The 22405-nt window shown below is 40.3% G+C and overlaps 1 protein-coding gene across 1 annotated transcript in view; it reads left to right on the forward strand.

Moving 5' to 3' along the window:
• The window catches only part of LOC134949879 (cytochrome P450 2A5-like), a 68113-nt gene extending 54470 nt beyond the window's left edge, over positions 1-13643 (forward strand). Inside the window, exons 5-8 of the mRNA XM_063938578.1 lie at positions 7711-7852; positions 10831-11018; positions 12385-12526; positions 13446-13643. Of these exons, the coding sequence (XP_063794648.1) occupies positions 7711-7852; positions 10831-11018; positions 12385-12526; positions 13446-13627 (654 nt within the window). The 3' untranslated portion in view covers positions 13628-13643. The remainder of the gene's footprint in view (positions 1-7710; positions 7853-10830; positions 11019-12384; positions 12527-13445) is intronic.
• Positions 13644-22405: the final 8762 nt, after the last annotated feature.

Genomic DNA, 22405 nt, shown 5'->3' on the forward strand with positions numbered 1-22405 from the left:
TAAACCAACGGATTCAGGCACATTCCTTCAAGCAACGAGCTGTCATCACCCCAATTGGCTGACATCAATACCAGTAGCCAATTGAGAAGACTAAAACGTAACTGTTCAAAAAACGACAACTACCTCCAACAGGCAGAATTAATGAAAAATAAATTTGTGGCCTCTGGATATAGAGAGAATGTAGTTAAGGTAGCCACTAATCAAGTGGACAAAATTGATAGGAAGTCTTTACTTAGTAAAAAATCCAAATCAAAAGACAGCTCATCGGTTTTTAACTGGGCTTTTGTGACCACTTACAATAGCCAGTATAAACATCTGGAAACAAATTTATATAAGCATTGGGGGATTTTAAAAAGAGATCCAATTTTGGGAGAGCTACTTCCCAATAGACCCAGATACATTTTTAGAAGGGCACCCACTATAGGATCTAAGGTAGTAAAGAGCTTACTACCCTCGGATAAAATGAAACCCGGTACAATACAATCTAGAGGATTCTATAGGTGCGGATCCTGTATTGGTTGTAAAGGAGTGAAGGGGGATAACAAAAAACTGACGGAAGTAACAATCAATGGGAAAATAGAGAAAATAAGTGAATTTATAACATGCAACGTCAAAAATTTTATTTACGGAATAGAGTGTACCTGCGGCCTATATTATATAGGACGAACGTCAAGATCTCTCAAAATCCGGTTAGGAGAACATATCCGCAATATAAAGAAGGGACTTCAAACCCATGCCCTGTCTGAACATTTTAGATTAAAACATAATAGCAAAATATCTGAAATCAGAAGATTTTTTGGCCTAAAACCTATTACAGGACATCGCAGACAAAGAGATCTAGTCGCTCAATTAGCAAAGGCAGAGATGAAACTTATTTTTGAATTAGGGACCTTAAAACCAGGGGGCCTGAACTCGGACTTCGAGATCAAGTGGTTTTTATAAATATTGCATCAGTTTTCCATTTGATAAGCAATTAACTTCATTATGTCTATCCCCCTTTCTCCCCGCCCCCCCTTTTTTTTAACATCAACAGTTGTTTGCACTAGTATCTTCTTGTCACTTTCTGGCACCAGTACTTTACTCTAACTGCAATGACACTTTATTGGAAAGCAGGCTTATAAAAATACAATGTTATATCCATTTTTATTCATGATGTCTATGGTATATAAATGTCTTCTATGCATTGCTTTTAGTTAAATATGTATGGGTGATTACGTAATTTTAGTGTCTTTATAGATACATTAATATATTTTATTGTGATGCTGCTTTTGTACTATCTAGATCAGTACTCCCATTGTGCCAAATTAAGAGATTCACCGCCATAGGAAGCCGTCTCCGGGGCAACAGATAAAAACAATGGAGTTGAAAGACAGCGCCCCGGGGCGGAAGTGACGTATCGGATGACCATGGAAACGGACGCTCCCTATGATATGCATCATGGGAAGTGTAGTCCGGTTGTGCAGGAAGTGACGTCCGCTACCATGGCAACGCGGTGAAGCCGCAGCTAAACGGGGAACAACTAGTCTAATAATGGAATTAACAACAGCTGCGTGCAAAATGTTTTTATTGGATGATGGTAGTTTAAATATTTGTATACTGGATATCTCCACATACAGACTCCTTGAAAAAGACCCCAGACCAGGGGTGGAAACGCGTCAGAGGTGATAGCAGAGGCTGCCCAGGACGGATATGTGACTGTGACACCGGGGACGGATCTCAGCATTATTTACCATCAAGGGTGCCCGGGACTCACTTTTATATGCTGATTTGAACTGATTCGTCAGTTCAAAAACTCCGGTAATTGCATTTATATTACCTGTCGCTGGACAAACCACTGCTTATACATTGCATGTGGGGCTAAAATTTATCATGTTATTTATGTCATTAAAGATGTTTTAATTGTACTTCACTATATAAAACTCCTTTCTTCCACATATATATATATATATATATATATATATCTATATCATCCGGGTTGTATTTGCTTTGCAGTGAGGGAGCAAAATTTTGAAATTATATCCCATCCTTCAAACAACAGCGCCGGATAAGTGATACCAATTTTTTCTTGTTGTTTACACATTGCTGTATCTTGCAGCTCCGTGTCACTTCAAGTATCCATATCTGTGCTGCATTGTTGTGAGCAGTATATAGTAGTACAGTGCATCAGTGCTCAGTATAATCAGTTCTCAGTATAATCAGTGAGCTGTTAGACGTGCGCCCGTTTTCCGCCATTAGATCATTGGGATTTAGACAATAGATGAACTTATTGTGTCCCCGGTACAAAATCCCATCTAGATTCCACTTCACTAGGCAAGCGACAGCGAGATTTTACCAATTAATATCAGTGATTTATAATTAATTATTAATTACAGTGATCTTGCCAAATGATTCCAGTGATTTTTTCATTTTCTTCCAGTGATTTGGACCAATAATACCATTGATTAGAACAAATAATTCCTGGGATATTGAGGTGTTTGTGTCGCTTAGCTTAGCCATCCAGCGACCACAGTGCACCTCTTTTTCTATTTTCTTTGCATCATGTGCTGTTTGGGGCCAATTTTTTTAAGTGCCATCCTGTCTGACACTGCAGTGCCACTCCTAGATGTGCCAGGTGTTTGTGCCGCCCTCTTGGGTCGCTTAGCTTAGTCATCCAGCGACCTTGATGCAAATCTTGGACTAAAAATAGTATTGTGAGGTGTGAGGTGTTCAGAATAGACTGGAAATGAGTGGAAATTATGGTTATTGAGGTTAATAATACTATAGGATCAAAATCACCCCCAAATTCTATGATTTAAGCTGTTTTTGAGGGGTTTTTGAAAAAAAAACACCTGAATCCAAAACACACCCGAATCCGTCAAAAATTTTTAAGGGAGGTTTTGCCAAAACGAGTCCGAATCCAAAATACGGCCATGGAACCGAATCCAAAACCAAAACACAAAACCCAAAAAATTTCCGGTGCACATCTCTAGTCATGACACGCCTGCATTTCCTGCTCCATCATCCTCCACAAGCTGTTACCTCTGGACACCCATCGCCTGTCAATCACCATGACATCGCATCCTTCCATCTGTCAGCTACACACAGGCAGGCAGAGGGAGAGGGGCATTGTAGCGTGGCTGACTTGGTGCAGGGGGAACGGCGGGCCCCTCTGACAGCTTGGTCCCCATAGCAGCCGCATCCCCGGCACCTATAGTAGCTACGCCACTGCTCGCAGCTGTTGATTTCGCCCCACTGCATATTCAATTGAGGCCGTTTTTAGGGAAATTTTTACCAATGCCTTTTCACCTTTTTTTTTTCCCAGTGAAAAGGCATTGGTGAAAAATGTCTCAAAATCGACAAAAACGGACTGTGTTTTCGCCAGTGCAGGTGAGAGCACGTGGATTTGTCAATCCACGTTTCTTGCTCCTGCTGAATTTTTAGCCTAGGCAAAAATAACGGCCCTGCTATTGAATAGGTCGAATCCCCATTCTCCCTAAACATAGCTAAAAGTTCAGTTTTTCCACCTAGGGGAAAAAAATGGACCTAATAGCATATCTCCCCTAAGTAGAATTACGTGGGTTTATTTGGTCAATTAATGATTATTCAGTGGGATGAAAAACTGAGGTGAGGCATTACACCAATTCTTCACTGCCTTAAAGAAGACTAGAAGGTTGAAATGTGCCAGTGACTGTGCTTTAGATCAAATTTTTGAAAAAGAAAATGGCCTATCCCAGGATTCCATCAAAGATTACCTTTTACTCTCCTCTGCTTAGGTAACTTGCTTCACCACAATCAGCGGATATTGTATTTTATTATTTTTAACATGTCCATACAATTATAATATTCTTTATCATTAAATTAAAACATTATAGGCCAGGATCCCTTTATTTGTATCTGCTTGCCAATGTAAGGCCTGGTTCACATAAGAACAATGGGGCAGATGTATTAACCAGGAGAAGGCATAAGGAAGTGATAAAAAAAAAGTGATATGTGCAAGGTGATAAATGCACCTGCCAATCAGCTCCTAACTATTAATGTACATATTGGACCTGATTGGTTTGTTTGTTTATCACCTTGCACATATCACTGGTTTATCACTTCCTTATGCCTTCTCCAGGTTAATACATCTGCCCCAGTGTGTATCTGAGCCTATCCGACATCTGATGGAAGGCTATATCAGGTGAATGTACACTGCACAATCTCTTGTACGACCATGTGATATATCCTTTCATCCCCGTTTCAGCTGTATGCCATCGTCAGCAGGGTCATTCCATTTTATGTGCGGCACATCAGATTGGACACACTAGACAATATGGATTATTTATCCTTTTTATCTGGCTCGGAATTATAATTTGTTAGATATATTGCCTAATGTATACACGGGATAAGATCAGAGGAGTTTTACTTCAATTGACTCTATTACCAAGATCTTTAATGGCTGAAACAGTTAAAGACACAAATAACTAGTATACTGTACATGCTTCCCAAAGTTTTACTTACTTAGGTGCAATACCAAGGCTACAAATAAATTTAAATCTCAAAGGAAGAATTACTTAAGTTTGGTTTAAAATAGCATTCACTTTATGGTGAAGTGTTAGAAAACATAGGATAATTACTACACTACAATACAGATGGGTGTGATAGGTAGTTTAGCCCTCTCCTGACCCTAATATTAAAACGGGGCAGGGGGGGCTACAGCTATTCACAGGAGTTGGTGGCTAAGACTGAGGGAGGTTGCAGGCTACAGCTACTCCCCCCTCCCCCATAGTGCCTAACACTAAATTTCTCCCTGGGTCCTAACCCTCACCTTAATACTTTCCTTTGGGATGCCGGTGGTCGGTGTTCCGGCTCCAGCATTCTTAGTAGTGTTGGGATTCTGGCATCGGTCACCTGACTACTAGCATCTACACTGTTGGGATGCTGACCGTATCCAATACAGATGCCGGTTTATTTTTCATTAGCAGTCTGGATATATATGAAGTAGACATTGATCACAAGATTATGCATTAAAAACCATTTCATGAGTTTGTTATCATTATGATCTCATTAAACTAACCGACAGAAAATATATGTAAATGCATGTTTATTTTCAGGTACATTACTGTAAATACAGTATGTGAGACCACCAGTTTTTGACAGGTGTAAGATACAATTGGTTGACTAAGCCCATACCCACCTCCACAAGTAAATATACAATATGCTAAACCAGTGGTTCACAAACGCTGTCTTCAAGGCACCCTAACAGTCCAGGTTCTAAGGATATCCATGCTCAGGCACAGGTGACTTAATAGTACCTCAGTCAGCTTGACTGTTGGGGACCACCTTTGGGAACCACTGTGCTAAGCTCAAAATGCAGACACAGTGTATATGCAAGTTCAGTGCCAAAGAACTTCCAATGCATTTTAGTAAAAACTAATAAAAAAGAAAATGAGGCCCCAAGGAAGACTTGAATCATTGTGGATTGCACATAATTGCAGGTCTCTTTGGAGCTACACAATTGGAGATATGTGCCTTTCTGATGCTATAAAAACAGTAATGAACAAGATGGCCCCTGCACTTGCATTAATGATCTTGTGGCCATCTTGGGATAGGGCATTAAGCCTCCCAGGAGGACAGTAAGACTGGAGTCTGCACACTAGCACTCTCTTCTTTCAACGGCAGAATTATTATAAAAAGTATCTGAACCCTGTCTAATATGTACACCTTAAAAACAATATTAAAATTGCTGCTGCTCCACAAGGGGGGGTGCAGTTCTGACATAGGGGGGTTGGGGAGGGAAGAGGGAGGGCATCTGCTTCCTACCTTACTTGATGGGGAAGCAGAGCCCTCCTCCCCAGCCAGAGCCTTCTTCCCAGTGATATTTGGGAAGATGATGCGGGCCAGTAGAAAGCACCGTACCAGAGTCTTTGCTTTCTATGTGCGGTGCTATCTTCCCGAAGATATCACCGGGAAGATGTCGCCGCCACCAGTCGGCTACAGTACAGATATACTTGGGGGGGAAGTTAGCTGCCTAGACCTGGGTAATTTGTACCCACTCCCACACACCCCCTCTCGGTGCCACTGGATGAAATGAGGGTGATGAAATGGGGCGTGTAGCTCGCAGGCACTGTTTCCAGTGAGGCCATGCCCCAAGTAGTGAGTCCACACCCCCTTTTACAGGTGCCTGTTTCAAAAAGTTGGGTTACAGTATGGGGGAGGGTGCAAAGTGCATTCTATTAAAAATGGTATAAAAAATACTTTATGTCCTAGGTAGCACTCTATGCAAATGCTAGCAACAGTACATGTAGAATAATGTCCACTGCCTAACTGTAACCTCGAAGTTTAAAAAAATATTTTGTGGCCATTTTAACAAAATTGTATTTGGTGTGCCAGAATGACGAAAAAGACAATCTGTACAACTAAGCCAAACACTTCACAAGTTCAAAATATATGGGAAAGATATGGCTAATAGGTCACATATTTGATTTTCATTCCAAATAGAAGTATGTTTTACTATTATTGTGGCTGTTGTGCAGTATCTTGCTGCATTGAGCATATTGAATAATTCTGTATACTTAACTCTATTCTCCTTCTAATGCTGGTCATATATTAGGATGTCTCACATTAGATGCGGGCTGCCCTAGGACCCCCACTACCCTGCTAGCTTTAGCACCTTATGTTCTATCGTACCTCCGCATTTGCTGACAGACGGGATCAACTGATCATACGTGTAGCACCTATGATCAGTTGATGCGATGCACAACACATTGCATCATACTGTATTCCTGACCAAAACATGTAACGGGTCGAATGATGGGTCGATCGTGTATTCATACACGATATCAACCTAGAGTATGGCCAGCATTACACTGTTATATGCAGTGAAGTTTACACTTCCTGTACATAATCCTATTACTGATGTGAAAATTCTAATTGCACTGTGTACAGATTGCTGGATTTTTGTCCACTTTAAAACTGGATATATGAATAGGTGAATATGTATGAAATTAATATTGATATTGACTAACAAAAATTTATTGAAACCTTGGGGGTCATTCCGAGTTGATCGCTAACTGCCGTTTGCTGCGTAGCGATCAGTGAAAAAAAGGCTAATCTGCGCATGCGAATGCACCGCAATGCGCACGCACGTCGTATGGGTACGAAGTCCTTTGTAGTTTTTCACTGGTTCTAACGACGATTCCAATCGCACATCCAAACGAAAGGAGATTGACAGGAAGTGAGAGTTTCTGGGTGGCAACTGACCATTTTCTGTGAGTGTTTGGAAAAACACAGGCGTGACCGGGCATTTGCTTGGTGGGTATCTGACGTCATTACCATGTAATTCGTTGCAGCAATCATCACACAGAATAAGTAACTACAGGGCTGGTCTTGTTCTGCTCAAAATGTATTTGCTGCATAGGCGTTCGCACACTTGCAAAGTGAAAAAAAAAACACTCCCCCCGTGGGCGACGACTATGCATTTGCACGGCTGCGAAAAGTAGCTAGGGAGTGATTAACTCGGAATGAGGGCCCTTATACAAACCCGCCTTAAAAATGTAACTCTGATTTTTACATTACAACATTTTATCCCATCTGAATCAGTGATGAAATGTATGTTCCTTACCTTTCCAGTATGGTTTATTATAAACGTGCACTACATTGTCTTTTGTATGAACACTTAAAGCAGTTCACTATTATATCCCCTTCTCAATCTCTCTCTCTCTCTCTCTCTCTCGTTTTATGTATTTCCAGGAAAAGCAAAATCCATCTACACAATTCAACATAAAGAATTTTTATACAAACACTACAGTTTTGTTTATTGCTGGGACAGAAACAATAAGTACAACGCTGAGACATGCATTTCTACTGCTACTGAAGTACCCCGACATCAGAAGTAAGATATGGAGTCTAAGGATGTCACATTTTACAGATGTTGGCAATTATTGGTTTACCTGGTGTGAGTGAGAATGAAGGTTCTGCCTTGAGAAAGCTGTTTTTACAGTGAAACGTGCATTGGCAGCGTGTCCACCTTAGGTTTCAAACAAATGTATTATTAATTTAATGTGCTGCTAATCAATCTGTACTATCCTTTAATAGATTGCTAGTGAAGTGTTCTATTAAGGATGTAGCTGGATTAAATACAGCCATGCTTGGCAATTGTTGTGGGAAACAGTAATACAGTACCTGTGTCTCATTATTATTAAGAATTACACCATAAATGATTACTGCTGTTAGTAAGTTCATTAAACAATTGCTATACCACAAATTATATATCAGCTGAATTAATAGCTGACAAGATATAATTTGTATTACACACGCTGATACCTGTAACTGTGTGTTAATACGAATGCTCTGTCAGTGTGTAGAATTGTTAGCCAATATGAATAAAAACATTTGTTTAAACAGATTGCATATGTTTTACCAGCAGGCGGGATGCCGGCTGTCAATAGCCAAACAGCGGCATCCCACCCGTCAAAATGCCTGCAGCGTGGCAAGCACTAAGAGTCCCCTTGCAGGATCTATTCCCACTCTATGGTTGTTGTGGATCCCCACAAGTGGGAATAGCCTTGGTGCGCTGGGATTCCAGCTTTTGGGATTTCGGTGTCTGTATAATGAACGACGGAGTCCTGACAGCCGGCATTTTATCTGTATCACACTTAAACTGTGCATCTGTTCTGTGTTCCTAATAGATGCATGATTAATACACCGATACACAGTTGAAGGATTTTTATCTAATGAATAAATATTCAGTATGAAATCTATTTTAAAGTGACACAATGATAAGTAGCATTGCACTTGTCCCTAACTACTATTAGAATTAGGCAGCTTGTTATCTTAATTCTTTAAATAAATTAATCATCAATACAATTTGCTGCTGATTGATTCATAATATCCTTTAGTAGACTGTTATTGAAATGCCCTATTAAGGACGGGAGCTAGAACAAACATTGTCATGCTCGCCGAGTGTTGGGGAAATAATAATACCACATTTGCAAATCACCACCATTAAGAATTACACTATATAACCGTGGTTCCCACACTTTTTTTAAATCACGGCGCCCTACAGTATCAGAATTTTTTTCACAGCACCCTAAGCCAACAAACTGATTAACAGGCAGAGCTGCTCATGTGGAAGGAGTGGGCATCATGGCGGTGTTGTGGGGGGGGGGGAGCGTGGTCCAGACAATGCAGGCATGTCCGGACCATTTTCAGGGTGGGCCGCGGTGGCTGCGTGACATCACACGCAGCTGCTGCAATCCGAAACATGGCAGCTAGCTTGCCTGCCTTTGTAGCTAGGCTGCGTGGGCAGAGGGATACCCTCTGGCGTCCCACTACATGTCAGGGTAATGAATTGTAGCTGTGCAATTTTTTGCACATCTACAATGCATGCAGAATCAGGCCCTAAGGCAGCTAATTGTATAAATATATGACCCTATAGCCCAAGCACTTTACTTCCATTGTCAATGCTTACCTATGATTTCATGTAATGATGAGCAAAATATGATTCCTGTACTTCCAACACCCCATCATAATAAATTATACAAGCTGAAGCTGGATATTAATCCAATTTAATATAGCAGCTACATTACAATAATGTGAATTCACTTTATTTTTCTATCACAATTTATATGTATGCGTCCATCTGTCATTCATTTTAACCTCTATATTTCACAGTCTAGTACCCAACAAATTGGGGTATTTTATAAGTATAATAACAATAAAAGTGAAGCAATAGACTTGCAGACCAGTAAGTGAGACCATGGAGTAAATTTATTAAAGGTCCGATTTGGTTCCAAACCAACCCAACCAACATCGACGATTATCACCATCGTATTAGTGTCTAAAAAAAAAAAAAAGGTAAAATCTAGGGAGAGATATATATTAAGGTTTGGAGATAGATAAAGTGGAGAGACATGAAAGTGGAGAGGTATTCCAGGGCAGGCTTGCTAGGATCTGTAGTCCCACTGTAAGAACAATATTATAATCTATTTTTTACACCTTTAACCCCACACCCTTTTTTTGGGTAGAGTCCTCACTTTACAAAAAAATCCAGGCCTGGGTTGACCAGTTTGGGGCTAGATTATGGTATGGCAAGGGGACCCCATGCTGTGTGTCACCCTTGGGGGACCCTATTCTGGTTTTCACCCTGATTTCCCAGTACCAGACAAGTCTGAAAGATCCAGGGCTGGTTACTGAAATGGGGGGACCCTATGCCATTTTTTTCTCAACTTTTAAACTTTCTTAATTTTCTAACTTAATGAAACCTTATCTAAAACTCGCCTGTCACAGGTAGATCTATTGTTTGGTTGGGATTGGTGTTGTTTTCCTGTCGGTTGTAGGTCGGTTTTAAAATTGATCATCAGTAAATCTACATTATCTATATAATGGTATCAATTGTTTGTCCGATGTTCTAAAGTGTGCTAAAGTACATCATTTTTTTTTTTTTTAGATTCTAGTTAGTTTTGACTTTAGTAAATCTGCAGTTTTGGTCAGTTTGTAAAACAGACGGAAAATCTAACACACACACAAAACTGACAGTTAATAAAAAATACTCCCATGATTGAGATGTGGGTGATGTGACATTCCATTCAGTGTCCCGGTGCTCTTATACTTGTGTGTCTTGTATCCAATCTTTCCTTAGCATAAGATTGCCTGTAGAATAAGTAGAGATATGTCTGCAATCCCAATTTTGGTAGCATTTTGTCAAATATTTTGAATATTTTCAATTATCCATGAAATGTGTACACCTCCATCTGCCACAAATGCAATTATAAAGCCTGGACATATTCTCAATGACAATACTTTCTTTGTTCGTTGGAAGACAAAATATTTCATGATCATAACAATTTTACTATGAATTCTTCTTGAAAGGTAAAGTACAAAAGGAAATTGATCAAGTGATTGGCAGGCAGCGAGCCCCTGAGTCAGAAGATCGTGAGTCTATGCCATACACAGTTGCCGTCATCCATGAGATCCAACGTTATGCCAATGTGCTGCCCATGAACCTTCCACATGCAGTCTCTAGGGATTTTAAATTCCGTGGATTTACCCTTCCTCAGGTACATAATTTGCACCTGTGATTATGCATGTCCTTATAATTATTTTAACTATTTAACATGGGCAATTTAATAAGCAGTGATGTGCAGCTGAACGCCTCACCACTATTATGGCATCCCAACATTGCAGATTTCCCTACTCGCCACTATGCATTGTGTCGCAATGTGCTGCAGAAATGGCCAGAACCTCATTACCTTATAACCATTGCCACTAAATAAATATCCCCCCAATGAGTATAGTGACAAATAACTTACTGATACCGCTTTCAGATCGCTAATGCCGGGTTGCAGCCAGGAATTGGAAACGGGTCCTTTCTGGGTGCGACCCAGCATTGGACCCTGATAACTGGCTTCCCGACCCAGCATATTGCTGGGTGGGGTTGTCATTGGGGGCGGCGACTGCGGCATTATTGGGGGTGGGTGTGGAGGTGGTGCTAGGAGATGAGATCATCTCTGCGCCACTTCTCCCTATGCTGTGAATGGGTACTGGGACGCATCAACCAGGGAAACCCGTTCACACTGCACCTGACTCGGGAATAACCGTTCTTTATTACCAGGTTGAATTACTGGGTCAGGTGACCCTTTCACACCGCACAGCGACCTGTGTCGACCCGGCAATATACCGTGTTGATACCGGGTTATTTGTGCGGTGTGAAAGGGGTATTAATGAGTCTTCAAATGTAGTCAGAAGTGCTGTCATAACATCTGCACTAAGTGAAAGTGTTTATACTGTACGTCATAATCTCCTACTTGGGTGGAGCAAGGTGTAGCGTCATAATTTGGAAAAGTTAGAAACCCAATTCGGTTTTTTTTTCCAGTTTATTTTATATTTAAGATGGATTGATGAGGGTTCCCTTTCTGATTAATGCATCTAATCTTTTTATTTAAATATTTTATCTTTCCCTACCGTTAACTATCAATCTTCTTTTCCAGTGCAAGGTCATCCTTAAATATAGGCAACAATCAAGCAATTAATAAATGACCAATCTCTATTCATCACACTCTTTTAAAAAAGGCTGGAACCCTGTGAAACATGAGTAACATTTATCGTACCAATGGTGGGATTTAACCAACCCCCCACCACAGCGAAGCTTGCTGAAATTGGCATTTTTAATCACAATTGCACATTCATACGGTATTAATACATCCAACAGGCAATCGCCTGAAGATAAAGAAAGATTCTAATGTTCTCTACAGAACTTGCATGGTTTGCCAAATGTGGCTGCATTTAAACATATACAGAACATTTTGTGACTCCGAATCAAGACCTAAAAGATCTACTGTAGCTATAACAGGAATATCAGTTCAATAACTCTGCCTTGTATACTGTTTATTAATATTGTCTCCTCTTGTCCCCTCTGTTTCATAGGGTACAGATGTATTCCCCATCCTGGCATTCGTTCTCCAAGATCCAAAATACTTTCCTGATCCATTTAACTTTAACCCTGATCGGTTCTTAGATCAAAATGGAAGTTTTAAGAAGAATGATGCCTTCCTGGTATTTTCTGCAGGTACAAACTGAACCTACATTTCATTATGTGCAACAGCTTGTGGATTAATGACAGATGTATGTAACTGCCTCAGGATCTTGCAGAAAGCGAAGATATTTTATTTGACCTGTAAAGGAAGCAATGCACTATTGACCCTGTTATTTTCAAGCATGTAAAACCTTAAAATCTGGACTATGGAGGTGACTTGAGGACCACGTTTGAGAACCTCTAGTTTATGCTATAGAAAACCATGATCTTACCAGGTCTATGGCCGACTTCACTACAGATTGGTTTTTCAGCAGGTCATTGGGTACTGCAGATTGTACCAGACCCCACACATTATAGTTGTAAAAGGACATCCTGAACAAACCGCTAATATATTATCAGTTAGAAACAGGGCAGCTCCTACCTCGGTGGAGGAGGGGGGCTGCCACTGGCTATGATGCTGTGCCACATCTCCCTGCTGCAGGGTCCTTTATTCACTTGTCTCCACCGCCAACCAGGTACCAGCATCTGTACAATGTTGTTCACAGCAGTAGCGGTGAAAATACTAGGCATGTGCAAACCCCCGGCATCGGCCACAGCCCATAGAAGCCGGCTAGGGCTGCCTGAAAGCAGAAAATGACTTCCACTACAGGAAGCCAGCTCTGCTATTCGCAGCCTGGATTGGCAATCCCAGAGGCAGGAAACACCTCCCAATGGTACTGCCTGTAGTGTCTCTGACTGGCAAATAGGATTTCCACTGGTCCGCCACTGGTTAGAGCTATGGTTTTAGTGCCAAACAACATATTGTGTAGATACTTTGGTTTAAGATGACCAACTGGCTGATGGGATTGTGGCAAACTTATCTTTACTTTCTGTAAAATGATCATCTGTAAGAAAAAAGGATAATGCTGAAAGTGAAGTTTATAGAATTTTATTTCTGTTCTTTTTTTAACAGGAAAGCGAGTCTGCATTGGGGAGGGAATGGCCCGACTTGAAATGTTCATCTTCCTTACCACACTTTTGCAGAACTTTGATATAACGTCCCCCATAGATCTCAAAGACTTGGACATCACACCACAAATGGTTGGCTTCTCTAATGTTCCCCGTCCTTACCAGATCAGCTTCATCCCACGCTGAATAAAAAGCATCAAGAAAATGATAACTATATGAAATCATGCATAAAGGACTATATGAAGGAGCTAATGTCACACATTTATAATAAACTAGTTTTACAGTAATTGATTGGGTGAAGAAAATGACTGTATCAGTACTTTGTACCAGTCATATGTTGCCTGACCCGTATACTGTAAGAAACTTAAGTTTCCCTTTAATAATTGTTTTTGTAATTTTTGACATTAAAGTTTGAACAGCCTTACTCTAATACTGTCTTGTTTCCAAAACAAGAGTTGAGAAATACATTATACTAGAACCTATGCACACCCACTTAATTATTTACTCAATAGTTCCCTATAAACAATCACTTTTACATGCCCGTACTGTAGCACTCATATACACAATGTGACAGAAATATAATTTTATGTTCGTTTTTTTGTTTTTATTTAAAGCTGTTGTAATACCCCATGTTTCCAGTAGGGTGTGCCTTTCTTACTGTATATGGTACGCCCTATGATAAGCTTGTAAAATAAAAATGATCTTTTTCTGCATGCAGGGTCATTTTAAAAGCAGTGTAGGCCCCTTGGCACAGCAATGCACTGGGGCCCCTACTCATCCTCTAGCAAGGGGAGGGGGGGAATTATTGTCAGTGTTGGTGGCTGTGATGTCCAAATAAATATGACATAAACGCAGTGTGCATGCATTCACCATCCATGGTGACAAGCCACTCTGACAGCCCACCCCCTACACACCATGGTGGACAGCCCCTTCCTGCCTGTTATTTTCCTATTGCTACAGTAGCTAGGACCAAGCATTGCTCCGCTCCTCCACAAACACCCGGATGGAATGCCAGGATCCCAACAGCCGGTTAACTGACTGCATACTTATTTCACATAGACAATTAATTTTCTTCTTATCATCAAGATCTGGACAGCAAATACATCCAGAGCAAGACAAGATGCAGTATATGCTCTACAATTGACATTTCAATGCTCAATGGGGGTCATTCTGAGTTGATCTCACGCTGCCGATTTTCACAGCACAGCGATCAGGTAAAAAAATGGCAAAGCTGTGCATGCGTATGCACCGCAATGCGCACACGCGTCGTACGGGTACAAACAGCATAATTGCTATGCAATGCTTCTAGCGACGATTCCATTCGCACAGCCGATCGCAAGGAGATTGACAGGAAGAGGGCGTTAATGGGTGTCAACTGACCGTTTTCTGGGAGTGGTAGGGAAAACACAGGCGTGAACAGGCGGTTGCAGGGCGGGTATCTGATGTCAATTCCGGGACCACTGAAGCTAAAATCATTGCACAGGATAAGTAACTACAGGGCTGTTTTTGTTTTGCACAAAATGTTTTTGTACCGCTCGGCTGCACATGCGATTTCATGCTTGCAAAGCAAAAATACACTCCCCCGTGGGCTGTGACTATGCACTTGCTAGGCTGCTAAAAGTAGCTAGTGTCAGAGATAAACCTCCTACTATCAATCTCCTTCAATTGTCTGTTCGTTATCCTTTGTTTACCAATCGATTGGGAATTCCAGGAATCAGACAACACACGTAGTTATGTCCACCAAAATGAGACTGGCTACACTTTATTTAGCATGTCATTATATAGAGAAAAAAGGTACTTGCATGAACACTTGATAAACGTCATATTTCAAAAACAATAATGCATCTCTTCTCATAACTCCTCTCAGGCGGACACCTTCCTACGTGTCCTTCATTAGCAGTCTTAACACACAGAGACTTGAGAGGTTCCTGGTATAAAATTAACTGGTAATCTATCAATACAATATGGAAATTTATCACCAATAAATTTTCTATCACCACCTTATCAACATGCCATCCCACAACTGTTGCAAAACCTATCTTAGGTTCCCTACTAAACTGAAATCACTATGTTGCAATATACCTTTATATTCACAATATTCAGACTCAATAGCAGGATTATACCACAAAAGTAATGAGCATTTGCAGGTCTGACACGTCATTCAAAAAAAAACCCACACATTTTTTTCCTTGCAAAAGTGAAACTGAAACTTAGAACTTTAAAATAAAACCACATTTTCCCCTTGCAACAGTGAAGCTAAAACGTATAATCTTTATCAGCGCACACAGATTAATAATGTTTATCAAACAAACAATTGGGTCCATATGATCAAGTATTGCTTACCTAATCAAATGAACAGACCACATTACTGTACAAGTACTGACAGAGTAATCCGATTGATATATAATGATCAATCTTCAGATTACTTACCCGAGTATGTCAGTAGTTGCACACATCCAGCAGTCACGTCGTCATCTGATATTGATAAGCTCATCGATCCTGGCAAAAGCCCCCATGTAACTGTCGGAGATAAACCTCCTACTATCAATCTCCTTCAATTGTCTGTTCGTTATCCTTTGTTTACCAATCGATTGGGAATACCAGGAAGCAGACAACACACATAGTTATGCCCCCCAAAATGAGACTGGCTTCACATTATTTAGCATGACATTATATAGAGACTTGATCAACATCATATTTAAAAAACAATAATGCATCTCTTCTCATAACTCCTCTCAGTCTGACACCCTTCTATGTGTCCTTCACCAGAAGTCTAAACACACAGAGACTGTCTAATAACATATTGTCAAGACTTATAGCTACAACCTTGCTTCGCACATAATGCACTAACAGTGAAATGTCAGCATTATTAGGATTTAACCAGTAAAGCATACTTAGACTGTCTACATCAGGGCTGGCCAAACCAGTCCTCGAGATCTACCAACGGTTCACATTTTCCAGACCACCTAGCTGGTGCACAGGTGCAGTCATTACTAATTAAGATGTGCTGCTTTCATTCCTAACTGACAATTCTACAGATCTCCAGGAGGCCTGGAAAACATGAACTGTTGGTAGATCTCAAGGACCGGTTTGGCCAGCCCTGGTCTACATCATGGCTGCTCAGTCCCTCCTTTCCTTATAAAATTACATTACAGCTGATAACAATATGACATTACAGTTGAGCTACAAGGCATCACATAAACTCTAGACCACAAACAAATTGCTGACAGCACCTAAATAGATAAACTACCAAGATGCAATAGCACCTGAGCGCTGCCGATAATTGGCACTGTGCGTGTGCCTATGGATGCAATGGTAAAAGGAAAGAAAACGGCGGCGCTTAGGGTATTGCAAATGGGTAGAAACTATGGAGAGTTGACAAAAATCATCTATATAAAATTGTTTATTGTTATGTTAAATACATCAACAGTAAGTAAAAATAACCACATTTAAAAAAAATATATATATAAATATCTATACTCTGAAAACACCGTTGTATGGACACACAGTATCAATCTAAACTTGTATATAATGTTCCCCTGATTCAGGGTATGAAGTTGATACTGTTTAAAATTGTAGCAGTAATGTAACTAAATAGTTGCAATTTAGCTCTCTACAGTTTGTTCTGACTGAGATGACTGAAGAAATAAGGCTTTTTAAAATAAAAGTTATGAAGGCAGCAGAACTTTTCTCCAATAATAAACTATTCAGTTACATTACTGCTACAATTTTAAACAGTATCAACTTCATACCCTGAATCAGGGGAACATTATATACAAGTTTAGATTGATACTGTGTGTCCATACAACGGTGTTTTCAGAGTATAGATATTTATATATATTTTTTAAATGTGGTTATTTTTACTTACTGTTGATGTATTTAACATAACAATAAACAATTTTATATAGATGATTTTTGTCAACTCTCCACAATTTCTACCCATTTGCAATACCCTAAGCGCCGCCGTTTTCTTTCCTTTTACCATCACATAAACTCTACCTACAAGAGACTACGCAAACAGTCTAGCTATAATGGTGCTAAAGGCTATGTACGCGTAGGACCATGCTTGTCACTCTATACCACGGAAGGTAAACAACCGTTCGCTTCATATCCATTAAGATAGACTGTTCACGGCTCCTTCTTGCCAAACTGTTCTGTAGTTTCTTAAACTCAGAGAATTCACATCTTTGAGTTTACGGATTTATTTCAAGCTGAAAGGAAAGGAAACAAAATAGCATCTTAAAATACAGATATATGCAAATTGCTAAGCCAACAATTTTTAATAAAAACATCACTATTTCAACAATCTACTCTTTGATCCCATTAGACCAATTCGCTGGGTTTGAGCAGGACATTTCTCTAAACCACTTCTTGCGCACTATTTGTTTCATTAGTAATAAATATACAACACATTCTTTGAGTTCTCTTCATACATATTCTAAAAAATATTACTCTATTTAGTAGTATGTATTTGCTTTAAACAATTTAAAACCCTTATACTGTATGCTTATATGTAGTGGGGACAGATGTCCATTCCCATCCTTTTCAAGATGTGGGCCCATGTGAGCCCATTATTTCTTAATTAAGTGGTATCTTTGAACTTCTAGAGATTTCATGATCTTTACTTTAATTTGCTTAACACAAGATCTAGTGTGATACCACACTTCTTTTATATATATATATATATATATATATATATATATATACACCACATATATATGCATACCACATATATAAGAAGTACATACTTATATACTAGACACAGGTACGGAACTTTGGATTGGCGGACATGCCAGTTTCCCTGCACTCTCCTATGAGAGATATAGAGTATTTTATGACAACAATGAGTACTGAAGTTCACAATATAATGACCCATAGTGGTCTGTCTAGTTTAGGCCCAATTAACCTTTGCATGTTTGTGTATTTCATTGTTCAAACTTAACTTGAGCAAATTTACTTAATTGACACAGAAGTGGGCATGGTCAGCAACACTCGATATGGACCATCAAATATGGGCATAAATTACTTTTTCACGTGTCTTTCCATATACACCCGATCTCCTGGTTAAAACTTGTGGGGATTCAGATTTGCTCCTGAATCTGGGAGAAAGGCAAAACTAGAAAATACATAAGTGTCAGTGTCTTCAGTAAGACTTTTTAACATATGCAGTCAAATTACCATATTTATGCTGTAACTCTAATGGATAATAACATCCTATCTTAGGTATGCTATCAAACAATATTCCATAAGGTGAATAACCTATGGTTTTACTGAATATGGTTCTACTATTAACCAGTACTAAAAATAAACACCTTAGCATCCCTTTCTGGTTTCGGTGACACCCACTAACCTGTGGGGGTACATGGAATGCCTGTTGCATGTGCCTGGATCTTCATTACTGCAACCTTTCCTGTGATCCTTGTAGAGCTCTGAACTGGTGTCTGATCAGTGAAGCATGTTGTATGTCTTCACCACTTGCCTTCTTGAAGCCTCTGCATTTCCATATCTGGCCCACACTCTTGTACTGGGATGGTAAGGATCCTGAATCCCCAACTTCATGTGCAGTGGTTACTACATATCCTCTATAAAGAATTCCATACTCATGGTACCTTGATCCATCCAAATATAGCTCATGCTGAGCATAAGGTAGTTCTTGTTCCAGTAAAGCCATACAAGGAGAAGGAAACATTTTGATTACTAGAATTATTATCTTCCTCTTCTGGACCATCTCTCTGGTCCTGCATCCATAATGATCTGTCTGTATCTTGCTCTTCTGGAACACCTTCCTGGTTCTTATCATCCTCTTCTTGCTTTCGGATTCATCAGTAGATAATCTGTTTTTCCCTCCTTTTGAATCTTGAGATTCAACACCTTTATTGATTAATGCTGGACAAGGGTTGCTGGGTTGAGGGTAGTACATCTTCTGATGGTTACATTGTTGGGCTTAGCATTGCTACTTCATACATGGTCAGCCTTGATGCTGACAGGTGTTTGGTTCTTGCTTGCTGAAGCTTTTCTGTACTTGCATGTGGTACCTGGATGATAAGTTCACGATTCAGCACTATGCCTGTCCTCTTGTCCTCTTCTAGGACTACTAATTCAGCACTGTGTCTGTGCTCTTGTCCTCTTCTTGGACTGTTGCAGCTGCACCTACCTCTGATGCTGGTAGGTGCTCCTTGAGTACTGCTGTCAAGCTTGCTTGAGTGGTAGGCCACTGGTCTTTGCCTCCAACCATAATTTTGCATAAGGACTTCTATGTATGGCTGCCTCCTTCAATAGTCAGGTAGTTCTAGGGCTTGAGATGAGGCAACTGCTGTTTCCAATTGTTTAATTGCTTCATCCATCTGTTGCTGTGTGTAGGATGTGGACCCTCCTCCCTTTCAGTGTTGTCATACAATGCTTGCATGTAGACTGATGCTATAGATATCCATTCTCTGCAGTATCCTACTAGGCCCAGGAATTATCATCTGACTTGCTTGACACTAGATGGCATCTTAGCTTGCAGTATGAATTTTTTCCTTCTCACTTTTGTTAGATGTGGGGTACCTTGAGTGTCCTAGGAAGATTACCTCTTGCTTGGCTAGCTGCAATTTCTCCTTCTGAGGCTCTGCAGTCTTGTCCTTCCAGAATCTTCAATAAAGACACTGTCTCTTCTTGGTACTTCTTTTAGTAGTGGTGGCAATCAGCAGTGCATCCACATTCTGTATTTAGCTGTGTGTCTTGTGGCTAAATCACTTGGCGATGTATCCCCTCCCTGGGGTACTCTTGTCGTAGTAGTATTGCTTACTTTCTTCCACAACTGGTACTGTGGAAATGAGCCAATAATGAACTTCTGTTCTAACCTGCTTTTTAATGGTTCTGTTCTTTCCTTTGATAAGTAGCTGGAAAGTTCAACTTCTGCTGGTGTGTAAGGGCTTGTATTTTAAAGTGCTGCTTGGATTTGTAAGTGTGAGTTGGTAACAGCAAAAGGTGAGTACTGATTATTATATGTCTATCCATATAGGGATAGTTATATTGTGAGATAAAGTTAATCTGAATCTGATTGTTTGTATCTATACTGTTTTTTTGTGTTTGTATCTGTACTGGGGGTTTTTTTTGGAGGGAAAAAAAAAGTGTGAGGTGAAAAGCAAGAGGGAGAGGGTTGCATCAGGTGTGAGTAATCAGGAGGAGGAGGGGCTGACTAAAGCAGCTGGCTGAGACTATATAATCAGTGATTAGACTCATTGGAGCTTGCTCATTGTAAAGGCTTGTATTTTAAAGTGCTGCTTAGATTTATAAGTGTGAGTTTGTAACAGCAAAAGGTAAGTTAGAATACAGAAAAAAGTGAGTTTTATTATACACAATCAGGAACACACATATTTGCAGTACCATTAAACTTCTGGTGAGGCTGCAAGGGGCTGACCTTGTGAGTGAGTGAGAGGGCCTCTTACTTGGAGTAGCAGAGGGGCTGTGATTGTGCGTGTGTGAGAGGCATTTTTTTTTTTAAGCAGGAGCTGGAAGCCGAGTGAAAAGGAGGTGCAGTGAGCTGGAACAACTGCAACTGCTAAGTGGAGTATAGGTGCCGCAGGAGAGAGTACTATGGCTGCATAAAAGTGAAGGACCAAGAACCGCACAAAGATAGATAAGTATAAGCCAGCTTAATTATTGTATAAGTAAGATTGCTTGTCTTCTACTTTTTATTTTTGCTGCTTTTTCTGCGAGAGTAACAGGGAGTTAGACCTTACAAACAATATGGGAGGGGCTGTGATTGGGGACCTCACTCAGTGCATGTCGTGCAAGATGTATGCACACCTGGAGCTACCGGCCCAGTGTAATTACGATTGCCCTGGAAGCCCGGATCTAGAGCAAACCGTTACGCTACTGAGGAAGATTCACAATCTTGAGCGAAGTTTAGACAGAACGGTGGAGGAGTTGCGGAAGGGGTCACTGGTAGAAGAGGATGATGATCAGGTAGCCAGCTGGGTCACAGTTAGAAGGAAGAAAAAGAGGGGGAGGCTCGACAACTCCGAACTATCAAACCCAAACAAATTTGCCCGACTGGACGAGGAATCGGAGGATGATAGTGAAGAAATGACGGTGCCGGAGGGGACTGCTCCCTCTGGCATCCAGAGGAGCGGTCCCTCTGGCATGGTTGGGATAAAAGATAGTGAGGTACCTAGTCAGATGGGGGTGGTAGGGGATTCTATCATCAGTTGAACTACTGAAAAACTGCTAAAAAGCGCCTAAATTATTATTTTACCAATGTGCAGTAACGCCTGAGCGCTGCCGAAAAAGGCACTGTGCATGTGCCTTTAAGGAGCAAATGTGAGAAAAAGACGAAACGGCTGCGCTTGGGGTATTGCAGATAGGTAAAAGATATATATGGAGAATTGACAAGAATAATCAATAAAAAAATGGTTTATTGTTATATTCAATGTATTAACAATAAAAATGTACACTGTATTATAAAAATAATGATAAAATGTCTGTACTAAGAACACCATTATGTAGGCACACAGTATCAAGGAAATGATGTTCACCTCATTCAGAATATAATAATGATACTTTGTAGCAGCAATTGTAACTAAATAGTTACAGTTTATCTCTCCAAGCATTGTTCACTCAATTGGCTGAGAAAATAAACTTATTTGTATGTACATACAGCACCCACTTCTCCAAGACTGTGGACGGAAAAAGGCCCGGCAATCGGATATATAATGGATAATATTTGGTATTACCTCTCCTGGGGGTTGATGTCACCGAGCGTCCTCGGTGAAGTCCTGTATAGGGCCCACAGTAAGATGAATAGAGGAGTTTGTATAGAATTAATTATCCCAGGCTTGTTCCTTGTATACGGGTCCGGATAAAAAAGCAGGGTAATTACCCATGTATTCCCTAGGGCTGGTGAAAATCCTTGTATTGCCCTATGTGCAGGGAATTATGCAGATCCAGGACACCAGATTAAATGGCCACTGTAACCGCTAC

Source organism: Pseudophryne corroboree, chromosome 8 (assembly GCF_028390025.1).
Source record: "Pseudophryne corroboree isolate aPseCor3 chromosome 8, aPseCor3.hap2, whole genome shotgun sequence".
NCBI classification, from domain to species: Eukaryota; Metazoa; Chordata; class Amphibia; order Anura; family Myobatrachidae; genus Pseudophryne; species Pseudophryne corroboree.